The sequence below is a fragment of the Diabrotica virgifera genome, chromosome 1 (assembly GCF_917563875.1).
Source record: "Diabrotica virgifera virgifera chromosome 1, PGI_DIABVI_V3a".
In the NCBI taxonomy this organism is placed as follows: domain Eukaryota; kingdom Metazoa; phylum Arthropoda; class Insecta; order Coleoptera; family Chrysomelidae; genus Diabrotica; species Diabrotica virgifera.
The window spans coordinates 217,404,522-217,429,099 of NC_065443.1; the positions used below are offsets into that span (position 1 = coordinate 217,404,522).

The window sequence follows — 24,578 nt, forward strand, 5'->3', positions numbered from 1 at the left end:
TTAGAGTTTTCAAAAAGCGCATACAGGGTGAAATTTTTTCTAAGACCAAAACGAACTAATTTTTTAAATCCGGGCCTGATTTTTTTCTAGTTTGAATAAATCAGTTGATTGGATGGTAACATAAATTAAATATTTGTTCAAAAACAATTAATTTTTGTAATAAAAGTTAATTTTTTTAAATCTATGGTTCACTTTGCCAAACTTTTAATTCATAGTCAAATTTGATTTTTTATAAAAAATTAAGGAATCGCGTGCGGAAAAAAATAAATATGCCATTTTAATTGCCTATTTGTCTAATTTGTAAAATTTATATTAGAGTTTTCAAAAAGCATATACAGGGTGAAATTTTTTCCAAGACGCAAACGAACTAATTTTTTAAAGCCGGACCTGATTTTTTTCTAGTTTGAATAAATCAGTTGATTAGGTGGTAATAGTGTAACGATTGGCCAAAATAAGACACACATCGATCTGACCGTTCAAAAATTATGACGAATACAAATTTATGTCAAAATGCGAAACTCGCCCTGTATATTATTAAACAATGGGAGCAGACACTTTTTTATGGTCATTTGTTATTCCCCATAGGAGCCTCTATACGAGGTAAGAGTATGTACAGTTCCTCATGACTCACCCTGTATATTATACTAGTGACGTCATCCATCTGGGCGTGATGACCTAATCGATGATTTTTTTAAATGAGAGTAGGGGTGGTGTGATAGCTCACTTGAAAGGCTATTTAATTATCTATTCAGTAATATAAACGTTAACATAATTATTTATACAGGGTGTCCAAATTTTTTTTAAATTAAATTAATTTAAACCCCACCTGCTAAGAGACAGGTGTCTCTTAGCAGTTTGAACATTGAATTTAAGTGAAAAGCAATGTTTATTTGTGAAATAAACATTATTACCTGTTTTTCTGACAGCAGTAAAATGTATTTTGAATTAAATAAATTGCTTACATTCTTCTTTTTGTGTGAATTAATTTAATAAAAAAATTGTACACCCTGTATAAATAATTATGTTAATGTTTATATTACTGAATATAGAATTAAATAGCCTTTCAAATGAGCTATCACACAACCCCTACTCTCATTTAAAAAAATCTATCGATTACGTCATCACGTCCAGATGGATGACGTGACTAGTATGATATATATGCCAAAAAGTCATAATTTAAAAATAAAAATCGAACGTCCTCACTGTATAATTATCTATCCAGATAGTCCTAGATAAGTAAATAACTCATCTTTTTGCGCGAATTCCAAGTTTTTCTTAAATTGGTATTTCATAAAATGTTACATAATTTGCTTAAAATTGGACCTCTTAAAAGTGTTGCATCTTGCAAATCAGTCATATGTCATTTCGCAGACACTGTCACGTCCATCACAACTTTGTAAACTAATTCTTATTCACGACCAGCTGATGAGTGGTAGTTATCACAAAATTATTTTTAGTGTGACAATGTAAACATTTATGCAATTAATCATAAGTACTGGTAGATGCGTATTAATTACGCGTACCTCGATGAATAATAAATTGTTTTAGGTCGATTTGAAGTCGTATATTTGCAGATAACCCATTAATAGGTCTTAGTATAAGGTTTAATCAATGACTAAGAGACTTGATTAGTATTAATTTTCAATAAAATGACCAAGTATTTGATAGGACTACAACAATTTTCAGCTCTCATGTGATATTTTCTCCATCACTGATTTAAGACTCGTTAAGCCCTAAATCCTCCAATCACTTTTATAATCTTGCTTGGGTCCTAGAATATTTTTTATTACTTTGAATTAAAAGGTAGGTGAGGGGGGGGGGGTACGTGGTTGGGGCGTTGTTGTCGTTTTAGTGTTAGGCACCACGTCTCGTAACCGTATAATACTACTTACTTATCGCATAATAGTATTATCAGATTCTTATTTTTAGATTGTTTGAATGTAATGTTGATTTCAACATAGCTCCCGCAGCCTTATTTTCGCTGATATTTCGTCTTCGACTTCATTGTTGCTATTTAGTATTGTACCCAGTTCTTTACCCTCTATAGATTATTCCGATCCATCGATATTGAATCGGTATCTGAGTTATACCTCGGTTTCTCAGTGACACTTTCATGAATTTGGTCTTGTCTGTGTTGACAGTCAGTCGCACGTTGCCTGACGATGATCTTAAAGGATGATACATTACTTGAGTACGGTCTATTTTGTTATTCATATTGTTGGCTATATGCTGGACTATATTATAAAGATTATTTTATAAAATTATATTCAAGCCATGGAGATATCTCTGCCCTAAAAGAAAAATTCACTGATCCTTGGTTCCTATGGCATCATAAGGATTGAACTATGTGGGTACTATTTACTTGTTGTTGAGTCCTAGGTTGCCTTGTATGCTGCAGTATCTGAAACATTACAGAGAAACTAACAAACAAAGGTCTCTTTCGGAAAAGAGAAGGTAACAAAATACTTAACATATTTTTCTTTATAAGCAATTCTGCTTATTCATTGACGTATTGATACCTCCATGGAAAGTTGTCATTCCACCTTTTACGTGGTCGGCCAATACTTCTTCTGCCGATTGGTGGTTTATCTCTTGCTATTTTGACCATACGGGTCTCCCCCATTCTACTTATGTGGTTATTCCATTATTTTTTTTTATTTAGTGTCCATTCGTTTATACACTCTTCGTTACATTTTCTTCTAATGTCTTCACTTCATTTTCGATCTCTCAGCATATTTCCCACGATTCTTCGTCTTCAGCGTATTTCCTGTAGTCTTTGTGTTGTGGCTGTGTTTGGTCTTGTTTCTGATGCATAAGTCATTATTGGTCTTACACCGGTTTTATAAATTATTGGCTTCATCGCAGTGTTAATATGTTGGTTTCGCCATATAGTGTTATTAAGGCATCCTGCCTTTTCTTTTTGTACTTGATCTCTCACTTCTTTGTCGCGGTCTTCATAGCTGGACAGTGTAATTCCAAAGTATTTTATTTCCCTTACTTGTTCAATATTGATGCCATTAATATCTATTTTATATCGGTTTGGTTCTTTGCTGATTACTAGTGTCTTAGTTTTCTGAGATGAGATTGTCATATTAAATTTTTTGCTGTTATGTTAAATATGTGGACAATTCTTTGCATACTTTTTTGAGGTATAAATATTGTGTCGTCTGCGAACAGAGTATTTTTACTTGTTTGTTTCCTATTCTGTATTCTCTTCCTTTGTTGACACTTGATGGTTTCATCCATGATTTAATTGAAGAGCGTAGGGCTCATTGAGATCAAATGGGGTATTCCCATCTTGGCTCACTATAAACCTTTAGTCCTTTATGATACCCCGGGTACATTTTAAAAACCCTCCAGGTCGGCTCGAAGATTAACAGGTAGGTATTAGTACCCCATTAGTAGGTATAATAATAATTTTATCTTTGAATTATAGATTAGGGAAAATTTCTTATTAACATAGAAAAACATCCTACCCTCAATACCCCTTCCTTCAATAGTATACATACATTTTGTGTTCTTTGGTTGGAAATGTTGGCCGTGGAATCGATTTCGCTACTGATACATAGGATAAAGTTTGGTTATATTAGATGTTTGAGACATATTGACTGTTTGGGTCAATCTGCTACGCCACTGCTCATGTAGTCAAAAGGTCAAAAAATTATACCTAATTTAGCTTTTATGTATCATGGTAAAGGTTCAGCTTTTTATCCATTTTAAAATAAAAATAGATTGCCGATTGTAAGGTAATCTTTAAACTTTTCTTCTGTGTTTTTAACACTTGAAACAAATAATAGACTTTAACTAATAATGAGTGATTTATACATACAGTAAAACCTCCGTTAACCGAAACATCGTTTAACCGAAACAGATGACAGTTTCAATAATTTTGTCAATAAAAAGTAAATTTTTATCGCAAAACGGAAACAATTCGATATTAATTTTCTTTAAATATACGTTAACACTTATATTAAAGAAAAGATTACGAAATCACCTCATAGTATTTTTTAATACTAACTTTAACCAAGAATATGTAATTTGATAAGAAAAATGAAAAAAAACATGCTATTTTTAACCGAAATTCTTGTTATCCGAAACGGCCTCCCCCAAATTATTTCGGATAACGGAGGTTTTACTGTACATATATTTCTAGTTTAAGGTACACTAATGTCACTGTTTTTGCACTATGTTTTACAAAGCAAGACAAAATACAGAACGCGCTCGACACCTCGTAGTGGAATCAATTTATCTTTCAATTAACTACTAGTTCAGTATTCAGACAAAATAGAGCATAATGACATCTTTAAAGCCCAGTATAAATGAAATGTTTAGTCAAAGAGGAAAATTGTTATTAACGTGTGAACGTTAGAAATTTAAAGAACAAAAACCAAAATTAGCTTCAGGTGAAACAAAGTGGAGATGTGTAAGAGTGTGGAGATGAGTTATTCCAGAAATATATTTTTTCCATTGAGGTGTAAAATTATTTAATAGTAACAATTAATATCCCATGAGCCGAGCAGGTATATTTTAAATCGGGCAGTTTTAATCTTTGCGCCGACTTGAGACATTTTTAAAAGACCTACCTGTTTCTTGGGCCGAGATAGGCACTGCCGGTTCAAATACTTAAAAAACAAAACAATTTATAGAGATAATAAACTATCGTTTTGGAAAAGTTGAAGGGGGTTAAGTGTGAAGAATAAAGCATGAACGCAATAAATACGAGAAGTAAACATCATTATAGAAGTCATCCATTTTTCCCAGTTTGCAAACATTCCCAGATAATGGCTACACCAAGCACAGTTTTAAAATACTATAGCTTGAATATTAATTATAATAGTTAAGGTATAAAAATATAATATAATAGCTTGACTTTCCTTTTATTTAGGTACACACAGAGAAGATATTATCGAAATGTTGCTTCCATTAGTAAGTTCGATCAAGTGTGTGGAAGCCTTAAGCGCAGCTTGTCTAGCTCTAGGATTTATCTCAATAGGCAAATCAAACAACGCCATACCTTCGACTATTATCAACAGAATCATAGAAATGAGCAAAGAGGATTTGTTTAAAACGTGCCACATGAGAATGGTCGGTTTGGGTTTGGCTTTGTGCTATTTCGGGGCTCGAGACAAGATAGAGGTACCCACTGAGGCTTTGAACGTATTGGAAGAACCGTTCAGATCTACTTTGCAGACTATTTTGTTGATGTGTGCGTATGCGGGCACCGGAGACGTGCTGATTATTCAAGAGCTGTTGCATTTAGTAGGTAAGTACCAACTAAACTGAAATTTAAACTTTCAAATTTCTAATTTTTAAAATGCTATCATAAGCTAACGTAAATAGGCTGACATATACTTAAAAGTCAGTATCAAATACTCAACAATAGGGAACTTGCACATTTTTTTTATTACATAATAATGTTCAGTTTTGTCTAAAACTGAGATTTCTAAAATTTCACGCTTCAAAAACTCATAATAACTTGGTAGTAAAAATTAAATGTCTTCTGTGTATTTAAACCCTTTCAAACGACCCTTGACGTCACATCATTATATTTTATTTATGTTTATGGTTATATTTATATTTTAATGACATTTATCGTATGTCATTCAAATAATATATACCAGTTTGTTGAGATTGGAGTTTGATACAGTTTTTGAAGGAAAGGAAAGAAGGTTTACTATGGCAAATAAAACAACTCACGATAAGTGTTGTTTAGTGATATTTTGTGAAAGTACAATAAAACCCCAATAAAATATTTATTGGATTACCAGCCGATAAAAAACGGCGTATAATATACATATTATGTACTTACGTATCTGCTTTAACTCCCCGAACTTCTTCAACGGAAAAATTTTCACCCTTTTGAAAATATGTGGCCACCACAAAATATACACAAATACCCATATTTACATAAGTTATCAGACTGGTCTTTAGAAAAACCCTCTTCGGTCATTTTAAAAAAATTATCTTAAGGAATAAAAACACTCAACTATTAATTAAAAATTGTCTGAACAAAAACGCTTAAATATTAGTTCGAAATTGCCTTAACAAAAACATTCAAATATTAGTCAGAAATAGCAACTATCAAAATATTTATAAACCTGAGTGTCAAAGCGAATGCCAAACCTAATGAAAAAAATACTACAATGATATGACGTCACGACCAGTGAAGGCACGTTTGAGGCTGGCTGCTATAATTTAAATTTTTAATCGTCTTTAGGAGCCAAACGAAAGACAAAAAAACTTTCTTTGATAACTGTTTTAAATTATGTTCTATTGTGATTTATAGCATTTTTTTCGAATTTAAAATTTTATGCCAGTTCCCTATTGTATTAAAAGTCATTAAAATCTTGATGACAATGTCAACATATTGCTTCTCCTCCTCCTAAGTGCCTTCTCTATTGAGGTTGGCGATCAGTATGCCAAATTTCTCTCTGTTGTTCTGAAGCTATTTCCTTGTGGCATTTTTATGATTAACTATTTAGTGGAAAATAAGCCACAATTAAATTGAAAAAATAATTTTATTAACGTTTCGAAGCCCAAATCGGGTTTCGTTGTCAAAATACAAAATACTACTAAAATAAACAAAAATGTTGTTGCTAAGTAAAAAAATTCTTCTAATAATTTATTTAATCTGACTCATTTATATTGGCAATTCAGACGTATATTATACATTTTAAAGTAGAAGACTTTAAAATGATATCGCCAATATTAATGAGTTGCATTCCTGGGACGACTTTACTAAAAGACAGTTCATTCGATTACATGAAATCAATCCCAACTCAAGAATATCCGTCACAAAAAAATCATAGCATGTGATTTGTCTTTAAAAAGACAAACAAATGCAACGATGACAGTAAAATTCTCGCGTTAGAGATTCCATAGTAAATCACGAGGGAAAACCAGGAAAAAACCTCGTGATACTATCCCGACATCGTAAGTATTTGGTCTTACATTTAATTTACTTTCAAAAAACTAATACCAAATTCTGACTTTAATATGTTTAAATTATAAATAATATTAATAATACATAGATATACAATAAGTAATACTAAAATATAAAATTTGTACTAACTCGATATGTTATTGACTTACTAATCGTGGTATTTTCTTTCTTATCTAAAAGAATCAGATAGTAAAAAGAGAAAATTCAAAGAAGCGGCTCTAATTATGCTAAATGAAACCAATTGTGTCGCAAATTCCTCGGTAGAATGCAGTAGGATGTGGTTACCCATACTGAAAGAGGAAGTCAGTAGAAAGAAAATACCACGATTAGTAAGTCAATAACATATCGAGTTAGTACAAATTTTATATTTTAGTATGACTTATTGTATATCTATGTATTATTAATATTATTTACAATTTAAACATATTAAAGTCAGAATTTGGTATTAGTTTTTTGAAAGTAAATTAAATGTAAGACCAAATACTTACGATGTCGGGATAGTATCACGAGTTTTTTTCCTATTTTTCCCTCGTGATTTACTATGGAATCTCTAACGCGAGAATTTTACTGTCATCGTTGCATTTGTTTGTCTTTTTAAAGACAAATCACATGCTATGATTTTTTTGTGACGGATATTCTTGAGTTGGGATTGATTTCATGTAATCGAATGAACTATCTTTTAGTAAAGTCGTCCCAGGAACGCAACTCATAAATATTGGCGATATCATTTTAAAGTCTTCTACTTTAAAATGTATAATATACGTCTAAATTGCCAATATAAATGAGTCAGATTAAATAAATTATTAGATGAATTTTTTTACTTAGCAACAACATTTTTGTTTACTTTAGTAGTATTTTGTATTTTGACAACGAAACCCGATTTGGGCTTCGAAACGTTAATAACATTATTTTTTCACTTTAATTGTGGCTTATTTGCCACTAAATAGTTAATCAAATTTCTCTCTGTTCTGGACTTGATGAATTAAGTCATTTCCTGTTGTGTGTGGTCCAATCTTTGATGGTTCGTAGCCAAGATTTTTTATTTCTTCCTATACCTCTTTTACCTTCGATCTTGCCTTCTAATATTACCTGGAGCTGTTCAAATTCCCTCTGGCGCATTATGTGTCCTAGATATGACGTGTTTCTAATTTTGATAGTATTGAATAGATGAGGACGTGTGTTCATTATTTCCCGTACTTCTTCATTCGTAGTTCTGATGGTCCACTTTATTCTTAACATTCGGCGGTACATCCACATTTCGAATGAATTCAATTTGTTGACGTCATATTGTTTTAATGTCTAGGTCTCACAGCCATATAGTAATAGAGACCACACATAACACTTCAGTGTTCTCAATCATATTGTTACTGATAGCTTGGGGTTACGGGGTTACAGAGCATTTTACGCATGTTCATGAAACCAGACCTTGCTATTTCTTTTGAGTGGTCTAATTTCTTTTGAGAGGTCTAGTTGGCTATTCAGCTTTCTGCCCAGGTATATGAAGATTTGGGAACTCTGAAGGGTGATACCATTTATTTGTATATTGGGTGTAATTTGTTTAATGTTTGATATATAATTTTGGTTTTGAAAAAGTTAATGTCCAAGCCTAGCCTGTGACTTTCTTCTGATATGTTAATCAATATTTTTAGTTGGTCTTCTTTTTCCTCCAATACTACGGTGTCATCGGCATATCTTACATTGTTAATGATGATTCCATTGACTGGCACTTCAGGTCAGGGCGATCTTCAAGAGAAGCTCTGATTATATGTTCGGCATATACATTAAATAATAGGGGGGACAAAATGCACTCTTGACGCACTCCTTGTTCTATGTTTATGTAAATGGGTTTCCGTTCTCTGTTCGGACGCATCCTGTGCGGTTCCAGTATGTATTACTTATGATAGCTATGTCGTGTCCTTCCAACCCTACTTCTTTTAGAACCTCAATAATTTTTCCGTGTTTGATGGTCGAAGGCCTTTCTATAATCGACAAAGCACATTTGTTTGCAACATATTGATACCTTTTTGTATATCTCATTTCTTGGAAAACGCTGTTTTAGTTAATACATGTTAGCCGGTTTTTTTAATCTTCTATTTTTAGTTATCCACGTTGGACTATTTTATATATTTTAGGTGAGAAGGGTGACATTTCTAAAAAAGAAAATGCAGCATCTAGCGAGAAAAAAGATAAGAAAGATAAATGGAGTACTAGTAAGTCGAAAGCGTCGAAACCGAAAGAATGGGACTATTCGATGAGCCAGGCTACGGCTTGTCTCGCAGTAGCAGCTGTTGGAGCGGGAGAGAGCATAGGTGAGTCATAGATCTTTTCACACTGTAATGTAGAATGTAAAAAGTAAATAGCTTCGTTCGCAGTAACGATCCTGTACTTGTCCAGGATTAGTTAGGGACACTCTTAGGACTCGGGTTGTACGCAGGCGCGGTTCAGAATCAGTAGGATTGATTTACACCGCGAACGAATTTAGAACTAGTCCATAACACTATTATAACCTAGTTTTTATGTGTCTATTGTCCATCTTTTTTTTTGATGAATTTGTTATTTTAATTCAGATTTGCATGAACATTTTACTAGATCAGCCAGATATATCAACCAGATATAATTGATGGATTCGACCGTTACTTGATGGAAGTTCATTTTATCTCACAATAAAACACTGAAAAACGTTTGTTTTTCTATACTTCCACAAAATGTATTACAACTATGTTATTACTACAGCTGTTTCGGCAAAGTGCCTTTCTCAAGTGATATATTTTACAATGTGTTTGCCTTTTTAAGTCTTTAACTGAAGAGGTTGAGGAGTGGGGAGCTGTTTGTCTCGAGTTGGTCATTCAGAATTATATCTGTATTTTTCAATTTATTAATTTCCATTGATTCTAAAAGTGATAGCTTAAGGCCTTTATTTTGAATATGTAGAATTTGAAACTCTTCATTGAAAGAATGATTATGATCTAGAAGGTGAAGTGCGTATGTAGAAGTGTCTGTTTTTCTATTGTTGAAAGCCCTTTTGTGTTCTGCTATCCGTTTGTCAAAAGTTCTGCCAGTTTGACCGATGTAAGTTTTTGGACAGTCACCACAAGTTAGTTTGTACACACCACTCTGTAGTTGCTTTCTCTTTCGGCTTTTATTGTCAACCAGATATATGTTTATAGTATGAATAGGCATGGTGTAATGAAATCTTTTATTGTTATAAGTTTTAGTAACTTTAATAAGCTACGAGACCATAATATAAAACGTTCTCCAAATATTTTTTCTAAGACAAAAATTTGTTCTCTTATACTGGTTACTGGTATTGTAAAATTTTTATTAATTAGGTACATGGAGTATTTTTAGTATTTATAATACATACCTACATATTTTAATATTAACGTCCATATTATGTATTGTTTATCAATAAAATATTAGGATATCCTCGTCTAATAAAGATTTCAGGTAGTACATTTTACATTATATTTAGTTATTTTTGTATCACAAATATATCTAATAAATATTTAACTTTAAAGATACACACAGTATTTAGTACCTTCATATTAAAAAAATGATTTATTTTTTTATGATCATATTACTGTAAAAATTATACATCAAAGTATGTAAAAAAGATTTGATTGAAAATCAATAAATTTCTAAACTTTTGAGTTAAACCACAGTATTAAAAACAAATGAAATAAGCACAGAATGAAAAGCAAACACCGCTACAAATCAGCTGTTTAAAGCACAAAACATAGAAATGTTTGTAAGTATTTTGAAATTTCTACTGCGCATATTCGGACTCCGAGTTCGCTTCAGATCCCAAGGATCGGTTGGACTGGTTCCGAACTCGCAGTTCGGTTACCGCGAACGACAAATCTGACAAAATCCCGGACTAGGAGTTCAGAACTCGATTACTGCGAACGCTCTTTTTTAAAGTGCGCATGCGAAGCAATCCTGGACAAGTACAGGATCGCTACCGCGAACGATACTAATAAAAAAACGTGTAAAGGTATAAACTTGACAAGAAACTAGAATTAACTCGAACAAGGGAAATAATTTCTCGATATTTCTTCATATTTGTTCGCTTTTTTGGTTGATCCACTGAAGCCAAAATCAAAATTACAGATATTGATAAGATATTGTCATTGATATAATATTGATGTCAACTGCTATTGATGATAAAGTATACAAGAAATGACACAGTGGTTAAAATGCATAATATTTTAACCGAATGTATAATAATCAACCAGCAATGATACGAATTAGGTTCGCATTTGATTATTTATTTTGCGATCTTCCATGGAAATCTTCAATCTTCCAAAGAAAGTACGTAAAGTAAATTAAACAAACTACGGACGATCAGCATGCCCTATATATAGCTCGAACGCCACGAAAGCGACTAAAATCTTTGTCTTCTTTATCTTGTGAACACAGTGGCATTTCAACAGTAACCAAACAACTAAAGGTTCCTTTGCAGATAGCGGAGAAAACTTATAACTTTCTTATAGTCCAAGAGGCAGCGCTGAAAAATCCCTCTGAATTTACTAAAGCTAGATTTTTCACAGTTGATTACTGTGATTGTGTAGAGAAACACTGCGGTCGGTCAAGCGAAACGTAGAAGAGGGGTTACTGATAGGTTATTAAAGTTGCTTTCCTACGAAGGTAATGCAATCAATTTACTAAGGCTGAAAATCATTACACACATTCCAAATTGAATATAATAAATAAAAGTCATTAGAGTCGGTCAGCTGTATGACGGGACAGAGCCGGTCGGTCGGCCCCAGTGAATGTACAGGGTTATTCACTATATTTTGACCCTCTGTAAACTGCTTTATTTACAGAATTAGAAAAAAATGTAAAATACGAAAGTTATTGGATTTTTGACACATATATCGCACTAGTGACGTCATCCATTTGGGCGTGATGACGTAATCGACTATTTTTTAAATGGGAATAGGGATCGAGTGCTGGCTCATTTGAAAGGTTATTCAATTCCCTATTCAGTAATATAAACCGTAACATGATTAATTATACACGGCGTCCAAATTTTTTTTTAATTAAATTAATTGACACAAAAAGAAGAATGTATGTAATTTAATTAATTAAAAATACATTCTACTGCTGTCATAAAACAGAAATAAATGTTTATTAAACAAATAAACATTATTTTTCACTTAAATTCAATGATCAGGCTGCCACCCATCTGCCTCTTGGCAGTTTGAACATTGAATTTAAGCAAAAATCAATGTTTATTTGTGCAATAAACTTTTATTTCTGTTTTCTAACAACAGTAAAACGTATTTTAAATTAAATAAATTACATACATTCTTCTTTTTGTGTCAATTAATTTAATTCAAAAACAACTTTTTCGGCACCCTGTATAAATAATTATCTTAATGTTTATATTACTGAATAGAGAATTGAATTACCTTTCAAATGAGCTAGCACACGACCCCTATTCTCATTTAAAAAAATAGTTGATTACGTCATCACGCCCAGATGGATGACGTCACTAGTATGTTATATATGTCAAAAAATCATATTTTAAAAATCGAATAACTTTTGTATTTTACATTTTTTTCTAATTCTGTAAATAAAGCAGTTTACAGGGGGGTCAAAATATAGTGAATATTGTACATTCACTGGCCGACCGACCGGATCTGTCCCGTCATATAGCTGACCGACAGTAATAACTTTTATTTATATTCAATTTAGAATGCGTGTACTGATTTTCAGCCTTAGTAAATGGATTTAATTACCTTCGTAGGAAAGCAACTTTGATACCCTCTCAGTAACCCCTGTTCTACGTTTCGCTTGACCGACCGCAGTATGTTTCTCTACACAATCACGGTAATCAACTGTGAAAAAACTAGGTGTGGTAAATTCAGAGATATTTTTTCGGCGCTGCCTCTTCATCTATTAGCATATTGCTTAATTAATTCATATTGTCAATTTGGCTTTATGCAGGGTAGATCAACAACAGATGCAATTTTCATTATAAGGCAGTTGATGGAAAAATACAGGAGTAAAGAAACAAACGCTCATATGGTATTCATTGATCTTGAGAAAGCATATGATAGAGTCCCTCGAGAGATTCTGTGGTGGGCACTCAATAAGAAAGGAGTCCCTGGTGAATATGTAAAGATTGTGAGGGATATGTATGAGGGAGTAACGACTAGTGTTAGGACAGGTGTGGGAGAGACTGATAAATTTCATGTGAAAGTAGGATTGCACCAAGGCTCTGTGCTTAGTCCGTATTTATTCTCATTAGTTTTGGACCAGATAACAGCGAAACTACAGGGTAACATTCCATGGTGCTTAATGTATGCTGATGATGTCGTGTTAGTAGGAAATAGTGAAAGAGACTTAGAACAAAAACTGGAACAGTGGAGACAAGCTCTGGAGGAAAAAGGTTTAAAACTTAGTAGGACAAAAACAGAGTATTTGGAATGTTCATTTAAAGATGGAGCTACTACAAATAAAATGGTATCTTTGGATGGTGAAATGATTGTGAAAAGCAATAGTTTTAAGTACCTAGGATCGGTATTACAGAGTAATGGAGAAATAGATGGAGATGCATGCAGTAGAATTAGGGCTGGATGGATGAAGTGGAAAGAAGCGAGTGGTGTGTTGTGTGACAGAAAAATTCCAATGAAGCTGAAGGGAAAATTCTATAAAACAGCCATAAGACCGGCTATGATGTACGGAACTGAATGTTGGGCAGTGAAAAAGAAAGAGGAACAACGAATGCATGTGGCGGAAATGAGAATGCTTAGATGGATGAGTGGAGTGACAAAGAAGGATAAAATTAGAAATGAGTATATTAGGGGAAGTCTAGGTGTGGCACCAATTGATGCCAAAATGAGAGAGCATAGGTTAAGATGGTTCGGTCATGTTCAACGTCGAGACGTTAATCACCCAATACGAAGAATAGCTGAAGTGCAGATTCCTGGAAGGAGTAGGAGAGGAAGACCAAAGAAGACCTGGGGGGAGGCGATAAGGCAGGACATGTTGGTAAAGGGGATTAACATTGATATGACCCAAGACAGAATTGTGTGGAGAAATGCAATTAGGGAAGCCGACCCCGCATAGGGATAAGGCAAAGAGAATGATGATGATTGTCAATTGAAATTGCCATATTGACATATTTCATACCTACTGTCATTATGAAATCGGGCATTCATGTTTTTCCACAATATTGATATGCAATTAATAAAGTGAATTTAACTAATTGTAGGTATTTACTTGCAATACTGCATTTTAATAATTAATTTTATCTGCTACATACAATGTTTACATTTTAATAACATCACCTCAATCTTACTTTTTCTTCTAATTTTTTTTTGGGCTATGGCCTTGACAATTATCCAGTAACCAGGAGTAATATAATTGGCCAATATAATTAAAAGTGCTCAAAATGTTGCTGAGCTATGAAACCAGGTGTCGCTCTTCCGAACTTGCACGGTCCCAATAGCCAATGGTAAAATTACTTCAACAACATCTCAAGGAAATACAATAAATAATGTTAGTACAGTACTACATAATGTCGAGGAACTGTTCCACCTGTTACACTAAATGGTCAAAATCTGCCACAAGCTAATTGCTTAAGTATTTGCAGTTGTAGCTGGATAAAGGACTAACCTGGAGAATATAATATATTCGTATTGGCTCCTGGGAAGGCAATCAAAACTTCTAAAAAGTCTAAAAAGCGAACTATTGGTATGTAAAGTAGCTGTCAAACAAATACGGATATACAGTGTGTAACTGTGGAATACATCTCCAAACCCCAACATAGAGCAACTTGAACATTCACAGTTGAAGATATTATAAGAAGTTGAAGATATTGTTGAAGATAAGTACTATGATACATGTATCTTGGTTTTTACCAAACACCCGACTATATTCAAGTTGCTACATTAAAAAAGTAGTAAATGAACACAGCAGCCGATACTTAGAAACATTGGTAAACCATTCTCAAGATCTTAATAAATATGCTAGATAATGGTGCGCAGACTTACGAGGTTTAAGATCACAAACCATTGGAGCTTTCACGTATGTTTTAACTCTGTAGGAATGTTGTACTTATCGTTACTTGCCCAACTAATTCAATTAAACCAAAGAGAATAGTGAATTATATCACTGGTTAACAAATATTTACATAAATTTTTTATGGGCACGCTAGGTTTCCCCAACACGCTCTACCTTATCGGCAGAGTCTACGAGAAGTGTATGGTAAATTGAAGCTGTAATTACAAAAAAAATGAATATGTATGTCTTTGTACTCACTTTATAACGCTCAAAAAATTACGGGATCTGGATGTCAATGCATATTTTTTTTATAATTCTTGTATTGAAGTTACGAGTGAAGTTAGTCGTATTGATGACGGGAAAACGTGGGCGACCTAGTTTTTATATAAACCAAAAAGTCCTTATAATAATTTATCTTCTTCTTTTTCATGTGCCGTGCTCGATTATCGAGCGTTGGCTATTAAATTGGCTATAGTAATTTTGTTGACTGCAGCTCGGAAAAGGGATGCAGAGGATCTGTTAAACCACTCTCTCAGGTTTTTAAGCCATGACGTTCTTCTTCGACCTGGCCCTCTTGTTCCGTCTACCTTGCCTTGTATTATTAAATGGAGTATATTATATCTCTCTGGGTGTCGCATAACATGGCCAAAATATTCAAGTTTTCGATTTTTAACTGTTCTGACGACTTCCGCGACTTTTCCCATCCGGTGCAAAACAATTTCGTTACGAACTCTATCCACCCAACTTATTCGTAGGATTCTCCGGTATACCCAGATTTCAAAGGCTTCCAATTTCTTGAGAAGAGTATCTGTTAAAGTCCAACCTTCGACACCGTACAAAAGAGTAGAGAACATATAACATCTCACTAATCTAATTTTAAGATTCAAAGTAATTGTGTTTCCACATAAAAGTTTCTTTATCTTAAAGAATGCAGCTCTGGCCTTTCTATACGTATTCTAATCTCTTTGCTCATGTCCCAGTTATCATTTAGATTACAACCAAGGTAGGTGATACTGTTAGTTCTCTCTAATTGTTCACCATAGAGATGGTACAGAATAGCATTTTTCGGTAATAGGTTGGACCGAACCTATTCCAAACAAATACCTGTTCCAGAAACATAATGCGAGCTTCTAATTCCGAGGTGAAAAGACGATATATCGATCGCCCTAGCTTGTTCCTAGTTGTGCCACTATTATCTTGCGCTGCATCAAATTTAAACGATCAAACTAGTGGGTACCTATAATTTTGTATTTTTAATCTAGAGGATGTATTTAATTTGATTTTTAAATATATTTATATTTCTTACCATGTTTTTCCTACAATTCGTATATGTAACAACTATTTAAGCAAATTTTTCTTAATGTAATTATGGGTTTTTAAATTACCTAAAGCCGAGGTTTATTCAAAATTCTTTTATGCAAATGGAAAATAAAGACACTAAAGAAAAGACAATAAAGAAAATGAAGACACTAAGTTATTACAGAAGATAGGATCGATTAGATTATAGTCATATAAATAAAAACATAATGCGAAAGACTAAAAATTTTAACAGTTTTAAATGACAACTATACCCGATATAAATTAGAAATCTGTTACAGCTGTATCGAATTGAAATTCTTTTGAACCCATCACATAAACAGATGTGAGATGTTGAAATCTAAACAGACGCTGCCGATTCGTTTCTCTATGGTACCTATTCCGAGAGATCAGTTCAACTTTCATTTCAAATCTCTTGATGATCTCTTGCCCGGTCGTTCCGGAAAGTGTACTCAACTACGACCGGGTCGACGCTGGAATCGAAACCGATGCCGTCAAGGTTTTGTCACTTGTAATAAGTGGAATAGTCGATTGAAACATATTCCGACGTACCCGCTCCAGTTCCATCATGCCATCCCTACTTGTATATCGAAACGAACGTAACCGATGCGTTCCCTGTGGCTTACTACGGTGGCCCTTTCGATGTCTAAATGGCTGTGCTAAAACCTATTCCGAGGGAGAATACAATTCGAGTTTATTGTAAATTGCGGATTGTTGTCGATGGAATCGAAACCGATGCCGTCGACTTTTTGTCACTGGTTCGTGAAATAGACGATTGGAACCTATTCCGTGGTACCTGCTCCAGTTCCATCATGCCATCTCTAGTTCACCATAAGCTGTTACTACTTCCGGTTGTATTGGCATCTTACTGACAACCACCACCTTGGTCTTTGCGGTGCTTGAGTCCATATTCATTACACGTTGTGGTAATCCTATTAATCAAATGTTAAAGTTCTTCATAATTACTCGTAATTAACACCGTGTCATCCGCGTATCTCAAATTATTAATATTGACGCCATTCATTTTGATACCACATTGAGCATTATCCACTGCTTTATTGAAAACAAACTCAGAATAGGTGTTAAATATTAGTGGGGACAAAATGCAGCCCTGCCTTACTTCTCTTCGTATTTGAAGTTCTTCAGACGTGTCCCGGCCAATCCTGATGTTTGCACGTTGATGCCAGTAAATATTTTTGATAATGCGTAGGTCTTTATCATCAATACCCACTTTTTGAAGAATAGCAATCATTTCAGTATGTTTTACTCGATCAAAGGCCTTCTTGAAGTCAATAAAACACATATAAACCAGATGTCCGACATCTCTGCATCTCTGTACCATAACCTGAATACTAAACAGTGCTTCTCTGGTCCCAAGGTGATTGCGGAATCCAAACTGTGTATCACCAAGCTGTTTTTTTATTTGTTTTTTGTATATAATAATTTATACTCTATTGAATCCATGTAGTAGTTGAAAAAACTAATGAATATTTTTTTGACTAGGAGTTGAAATGGTTCACCGAATCTTTGGCCAATTTGCAAGATACGGAGAATCCACAGTCCGATCGGCAGTCCCCTTGGCGATGGCTCTGTCGTCAGTCTCCAATCCCCAATTAAACATAATTGACGTTCTTACGAAATACTCGCACGACTCGGATGAAGACGTCGCTGTCAACGCCATTTTCGGCTTGGGGATCATCGGTGCAGGAACCAATCATGCTCGTTTGGCTGCTACTCTAAGGCAACTAGCTGCTTACCACCACAAACGCCCCTCTGAGTTATTTATGGTTCGCGTGGCTCAGGGTTTGGTGCACATGGGGAAAGGAACTTTGACGTTGGATCCTCTTCATACCGATAGGATGTTGGTAGATCCTGTAGCGATGGCAGGTAATGTTTTGGTTATAAGTGTTCATTAGAGTACAGTTTCAGATTAATAATAAATTTAGTACTCTTTTGATTTACTGAGTACAGTAGAGATTTAGTTTCAGCAGTTTATTGATTATTATATGAGTGATCAACAGTTTATTGCTTATTATTAACTGTGTCTATAACCGTTGATTGATATATATTATACAGTATGGTGCAAATGAAAGGAATACATTCGTTATTTCGTAATTCGGCGGCTTGAAGAAAAAATCCCGAAACAGGTTGATTTTTATTTTTAAATTATGATATTTTGGCATATATGCCATACTGGTGACGTCATCCATCTGGGCGTGATGACGTAATCGATGATTTTTTAAATGGGAATAGGGGTCGTTGACTGGCTCATTTAAAAGGTAATTCAATTCTCCATTCAGTAATATAAACATTTACATAATTATTTGTACAGGGTGTCCAAAAAAAATTTTTTAATTAAATTATTTGACAAAAAAAAGAAGAATGTATGTAATTTATTTAACTCAAAATACTTTTTACTGTTGTCCGAAATCAGAAAAAAATGTTTATTTCAGAAATAAATTTTGCTTTTCGAATAAATTCAATATTAAAGCCCGCTCCCGCCAGCCACCTGCATCTTGGAAGTTTGAACATTTAATTTAAGCGAAAAGCAATGTTTATTTGTGATATAAACATTATTGTCTGATTTCTGACAGCAGTAAAATGTATTTTTACTTAAATTAATTACATACATTCTTCTTTTTTTTGTCAAAATTTAATTTAAATTTTTTTTTTGGACATTCTGTATAAATAGTTATGTAAATTTTTATGTTTCATGTTTTAAATCCAGCCTTGATCCGTAGGCGTATGATCCTTGAGATCTTGTTGACGAATGACGTAAGAATCGCTGTAAGAAAGAGGCATGTTATTTTCGCGCCTTTATTTTTCACAATTGCTTTGGCTTAATTTGAGGCACAAACTGTTTTCAAAAATAATTTGATTCATTCCAACCGTTCTTTTGAGTATATTTTGGGGATAGAAAATTCATCATTTTTGAATCAAAAGGGTTTTTGATAATAATAATGAATAATTTACTATAGAGGGTTCTTTGGTAATATTGATTGATTCAACTCGTGACTGAACCTTATTCTCCACATACCATTAACGCAAATGGGTTCCAATATCATTTTCAATATCTTTGTTTCAGAAGTACTAATAAGATTTATTGTTTTAAAAGACTAAGTCTTAAAATATTATTAAAAATACTACTCTACATCCCACCAGATTGAAAAATTAAAAACAATGGGAACCTTCTCTATTCTAGTTCAATCAGAGAGTGCAACAAGCACCTCTACCTACCGGTTTCAAAACTTATTAGTGTCTCATCAGGAGGCACATATGCTGCTCTCTTTGACCCAACCAGGACAAACCCCGGCGTGCAGTTACGGATTGCAACGAACGAAATGGCAGGGATACCCTAGCGGCAACTGCTAGCAAAAGACTAAGTTTTCAATCTAATAGCACATAAAATAATATTAAAAATACTACTCTACATCCCACCAGATTTAAAACAATGGAAACCTTCTCTGGTTACACCTCCGAGGCTTCTAAAATTTGCAAGCCATAACGGATGCTGAGACTAAAGAAGATGAGGGAATTTTACAATTTATAATTCGCGTCCCATCTGCTCAGCGCGGTAAAGTTCCAACGAGAATGGTCCCCTTCATACTCCAATCAGAGTAAACATGTAAATAAAAAATGAATAACCATTTTCAATTTCATGCAACACGAAACTAGAGCCGCATGATATTCTAGTTCAATCAGAGAGTGCAGCAAGCACCTTTACCGGTTTCGAAACTTATTAGTCTCTCATCAGGAGGCACATATGCTGCTCTCTCTGACCCAACCAGGACAAACCCCGGCGTGCAGTTACGGATTGCAACGAACGAAATGTTACAATTTCTAATTTACGTCCCATCTGCCCAGCACGGTAAAGTTTCAACGAGAATGTTGCCCTTCGTACTCCGTGTTTACTCTGATTAGAGAGGTGCTTGCTACACTCTCTGATTGAACTAGGATATAATACGGCTGTAGTTTCGTGTTGCAACGAAATTGAAAATGGTTATCATTTTTGATTTATTGTTTTTTCTGTCATAGTCATGATCCATGTTTCTGCGTGATATGTCACTGTTGGTCGTATGGTGGTTTTATATATTTTGAACTTTTCTTCCTTATGGATGTTTTTGGATCTAAACACCTGCTATGAAGAGAAGTATGCTCTGTTAGCTAGGATTATCCTTCTCCGTATTTCCTCCTCCTCGCTTTCGTCCTTAGTTATCTGTACTCCCAGTTTTGTAAGCTGTTTTATAACTTTAATGTTTGCGTAGTCTATTGCCAAATTGTGCAAAGTGGAGTTTTTCCTATTTCTCTAGCATTTTCTTAAAGTTTAATATAAAGTTCTGTTATGTCTCTTGAAGTTCAGCACATCAAGTTTACATCGTCTCCGTACATCATTGTTTAGACTTATTAAACAGTATATTTTTTAGGTTTATAGACATTTTTCTTATAACATATTCCATACATATATTAAACAGATGAGCCAGCCCATGTTTTAGTCCTTTAGTTATCTGAATGGGGTCTGTCAGTTAGTTTTGGACTCGTAATTGCGCTTTTGTGTATATCATGGTGAACTCTTTTACGTTGAATAGCTGGTCAATAGTAGACTGTCCTAGTGTAAATCCGGACTGGTATTATGTTATGATTTGTTCTGTGAAGTACTCAATCTTCTGTTTATGATCCATGTAAACTTATAGTTCACACAGTAAGGATATGTGTCTTTAGTTTGTTCAGTTGAGTTTGTCTTCCTTCTTGGGGATTCTTGGGCATATAATACATTTTTCTAGTCTCCTGGAATTTCTTTTGTGTTCCATACGTCATACGTCTATTATTAGTTAATAAAGTCTATTTTCAGTGCGTGTTCTCCAAATTTGAAAATTTCAGCAGGTATATTGTCAATACCTGATACTTTATTATTTTACCCGAAATAGTACTTAGATATTAAACAAATAAAAATGCTAAATCCTCAGAAAGCCCCTGGCTATGATTTCATAACATGAGAATTAATTCAAAAGCTACCGAGAAAACCAGTGGTGTTATTAACAGTAATATACAACAGCATACTACGTCTTCGCTACTTTCCAATACAATGGAAATTAGCTCAAGTTACTATGATTCAGAAACCTGGTAAACCCACAACACAAGCAAATTCATATCGCTCTATAAACCTACTTCCAATAATGTCGAAAGTATTAGAACGGCTGCTATTACATAAAATCGAGCAAGTTGTAAAGTTTCGATAAACGAAATTATACCACTACGCCAATTCGGATTTAGACGTGAACACTCAACCATCCAACAATGCCACAGAATAGTAAATATAATTAAAACAACTCTTGAAGAGAAAACGTTTTGCGCTGGAGTGTTTCTCGATATACAACAGGCATTTGATAGGGTATGGCATCAAGGTCTCCTCTATAAACTGAAATTACACCTAACAGACCAACTATACTTTATTCTAAAATCGTATCTTACTGACCGATACTTCCAAGTCAAAATTGAAGATAACTTCTCAAATTACCACATCATCCAATCTGGCGTACCACAAGGTAGCGTTCTCGGCCCATTTCTGTATCTGATATTTACAGCCGACGTTCCAACCAGAAATGATACCTTCTTAGCTACTTTTGCCGATGATACGGGAATCTTAGCAGTGGATGTCGACCCTAATGTAGCATCACAAAAAGTACAAAATTATTTAGAAAAATTACAAAACTGGCTCATGCGATGGAAAATAAATGTTAATGCCAGCAAATCAGTACAAATTACTTTTACATCCAGAAAATCTGCACGTCCTCAAGTTTCTATAAATAATACTCCGATTCCCATCAAACCAGTTGTCAAATACTTGGGATTGCACCTGGATGAAAAACTCATATTATGGAAAACGCACATTAAAACTAAACGTAAACAATTAAATCTTAAACTAAAAAATATGAATTTCCTATTTAATAGGAGGTCTCAGTTATCTCTTGAAAATAAGGTGCGTCTGTAAAAATCTATACTTATACCAGTTTGGTCATACGGAATAGAACTATGGGACTGCAGTAAACCTTCAAATACGAAGGTACTCCAAACATTCCAGTCCAAAATACTCTGTATGATAAGTAAAGCTCCATGGTACGTATCCAATCAGACACTTCACAATGATCTTGTGGTTTATCAAGGACTTGATAAATAATTTATTCACCCAACCACTTGCTGAAAGAAGACCGAAGAGAATATGGCCAGACGGTCTACCACAATAATGCTTAGAGAACCGTCACTGGACTGTACCTAACTCATGTTAATTGACTTACATACCATTTACTTATTACTTTGTATATAGAGTAGATTGTAAAAATGCAGTGTATCAAATAAATAAAAAAGGTATTAAACCGGTATATTAAATGGTATATTTAAAAGTAGCACTTAGCCAACTAGCAGCGCTTAATATTTTTGAGGTGCATACATGTGATTCCCTTATTGGATGGTAGTTATATTAAATTATATTACATTTAAAATTTTATTCAAACTCGTCTGCCAGCACTACGTCTATCGACGGAACCTAGTCGACAAGAATCTGCCGTTGTATGAGTGTATATCATACCTTGACGCTGTTGCGCATTCATTCAAGCAAAACATTCAATCCGATCTCCAATCAAACATTTTCAGTTCTTCTTGTTGTACGTGTATACAAGAAAAAAGACAAATAAATAGGTTTGAAAATGTAATAATACTACAAAAAGATGTCACTATTAGTAATATAAAGACACTTAGTTGCTAAAGCCATCCTTTCGATAAGAAAAATAAGAATTAGAAAATAAATAATAATTTGAAAATACCTAAATACATTTTTTATTTTATAGGTCTTTTATCTATGATGATAGCTTTGCTCGATCCCCCGAGCCTGGTATCCCGTTCCGCATACTACATCTACTTCCTGTCTGCTGCCATTCAACCCAGATGGCTATTAACGCTGGACGAAGATCTGAGAACAGTACCAGTGAGTGTCCGTGTTGGTCAAGCTGTGGATGTGGTCGGTAAAGCCGGCACGCCCAAAACTATAGCTGGTATACACACTCACACCACGCCAGTATTGTTGGCTACTGCCGAACGGGCTGAGTTGGCAACTGAGGACTACCAAGTCGTTGCTCCAACATTGGATGGTATCTGCGTTTTGAGAAAAATTGAAAAAACGGAATGATATATGAGTTGAAATTCACACAAAATTATTAAACCACTGTACTAATTTATACTATAGTTCGTTTTCATTTACTTTTTTTTATTAAATTTAAAAGAATAGAGAAATATTTGAATCTTGAAAATCATTTGTATGTTCGGTATAAGCCATCCTGAGTTTTCTTTTACAATTTCTGATTTTCCACATTTCTGATAGTTTCTAGTTCAATATATAGTACAGTAAAATCTCGATATAACGGACCTCTATTTAACGGACTTCGGATATAACGGACCAAAAATCCGGTCAAATGTAAAAAAATTAAAAACGTCCTGTTAATATTATACATACTTAACCCTGCCCATACCAAGATACATTGCATAACAACGGGGTCCCCGTGGATCCCAAACGCTATATTTTACAAAGAAATTCAATAAACTTTTTATTATAGTATAATGAGGGCACATTTCTAACTAGTCTGATTTATTTTAAACCTATTTTTATATAACGGACTTTAGGCTTTAACGGACACCCCGTTCCCCCAATTAGTCCGTTATATCGAGGTTTTATTGTATTGTACTCGGTTTTCTTTCTTGTCATATAAAAGTTTCTCAGTTGGAATTGCAGCTTTTTGACTTGATTTTTTAAAGATTGATCTTTCTAATCATATTGTTACTTATCACAAAAAAAATAACATTCAACTTTAAACTATCTATCTAAATTTTTAATAAACACAATGGAAAATTAGATGGATAGAGTAGTTATTATCAGTGGTACAATAATTTTGAAAAATAGTAACTCCTCTCTGTTTCGTAAATAGTTATTTTATAAGTATTACTAGTGATAATATTTTTATATGTACTTCTGAAGACTGTTTTAATAAAATTTGTAGTTTATGTTTCCTATCATTTCGTTTATTTTTAAAATTTTTACATTTTAACACGAAGGATATCGTTATGTTGAAGTATCCAAAGAGCATAAATATACAAAAGAAAGTCATATCTAGTTAATAAAAAATTATCAGCACCAAAAACAGGTCACTCTCTATCATTTTCTGGGTGAAGATAAACGCTTGTACTCTTTTTACTTCAAATTTAACAAATACTATGAAAAAATCGTTAAAAATAAAACTAGTATATTATTTTCCATTAA

At 33.8% G+C, this 24,578-nt stretch overlaps 1 protein-coding gene across 1 annotated transcript in view; it reads left to right on the forward strand.

Moving 5' to 3' along the window:
- The window catches only part of LOC114333484 (26S proteasome non-ATPase regulatory subunit 2), an 86,857-nt gene extending 62,526 nt beyond the window's left edge, over window positions 1–24,331 (forward strand). Inside the window, exons 8-11 of the mRNA XM_028283373.2 lie at window positions 4,886–5,263; window positions 9,076–9,252; window positions 17,777–18,160; window positions 23,116–24,331. Of these exons, the coding sequence (XP_028139174.1) occupies window positions 4,886–5,263; window positions 9,076–9,252; window positions 17,777–18,160; window positions 23,116–23,453 (1,277 nt within the window). The 3' untranslated portion in view covers window positions 23,454–24,331. The remainder of the gene's footprint in view (window positions 1–4,885; window positions 5,264–9,075; window positions 9,253–17,776; window positions 18,161–23,115) is intronic.
- The last annotated feature ends 247 nt before the right edge of the window (window positions 24,332–24,578 follow it).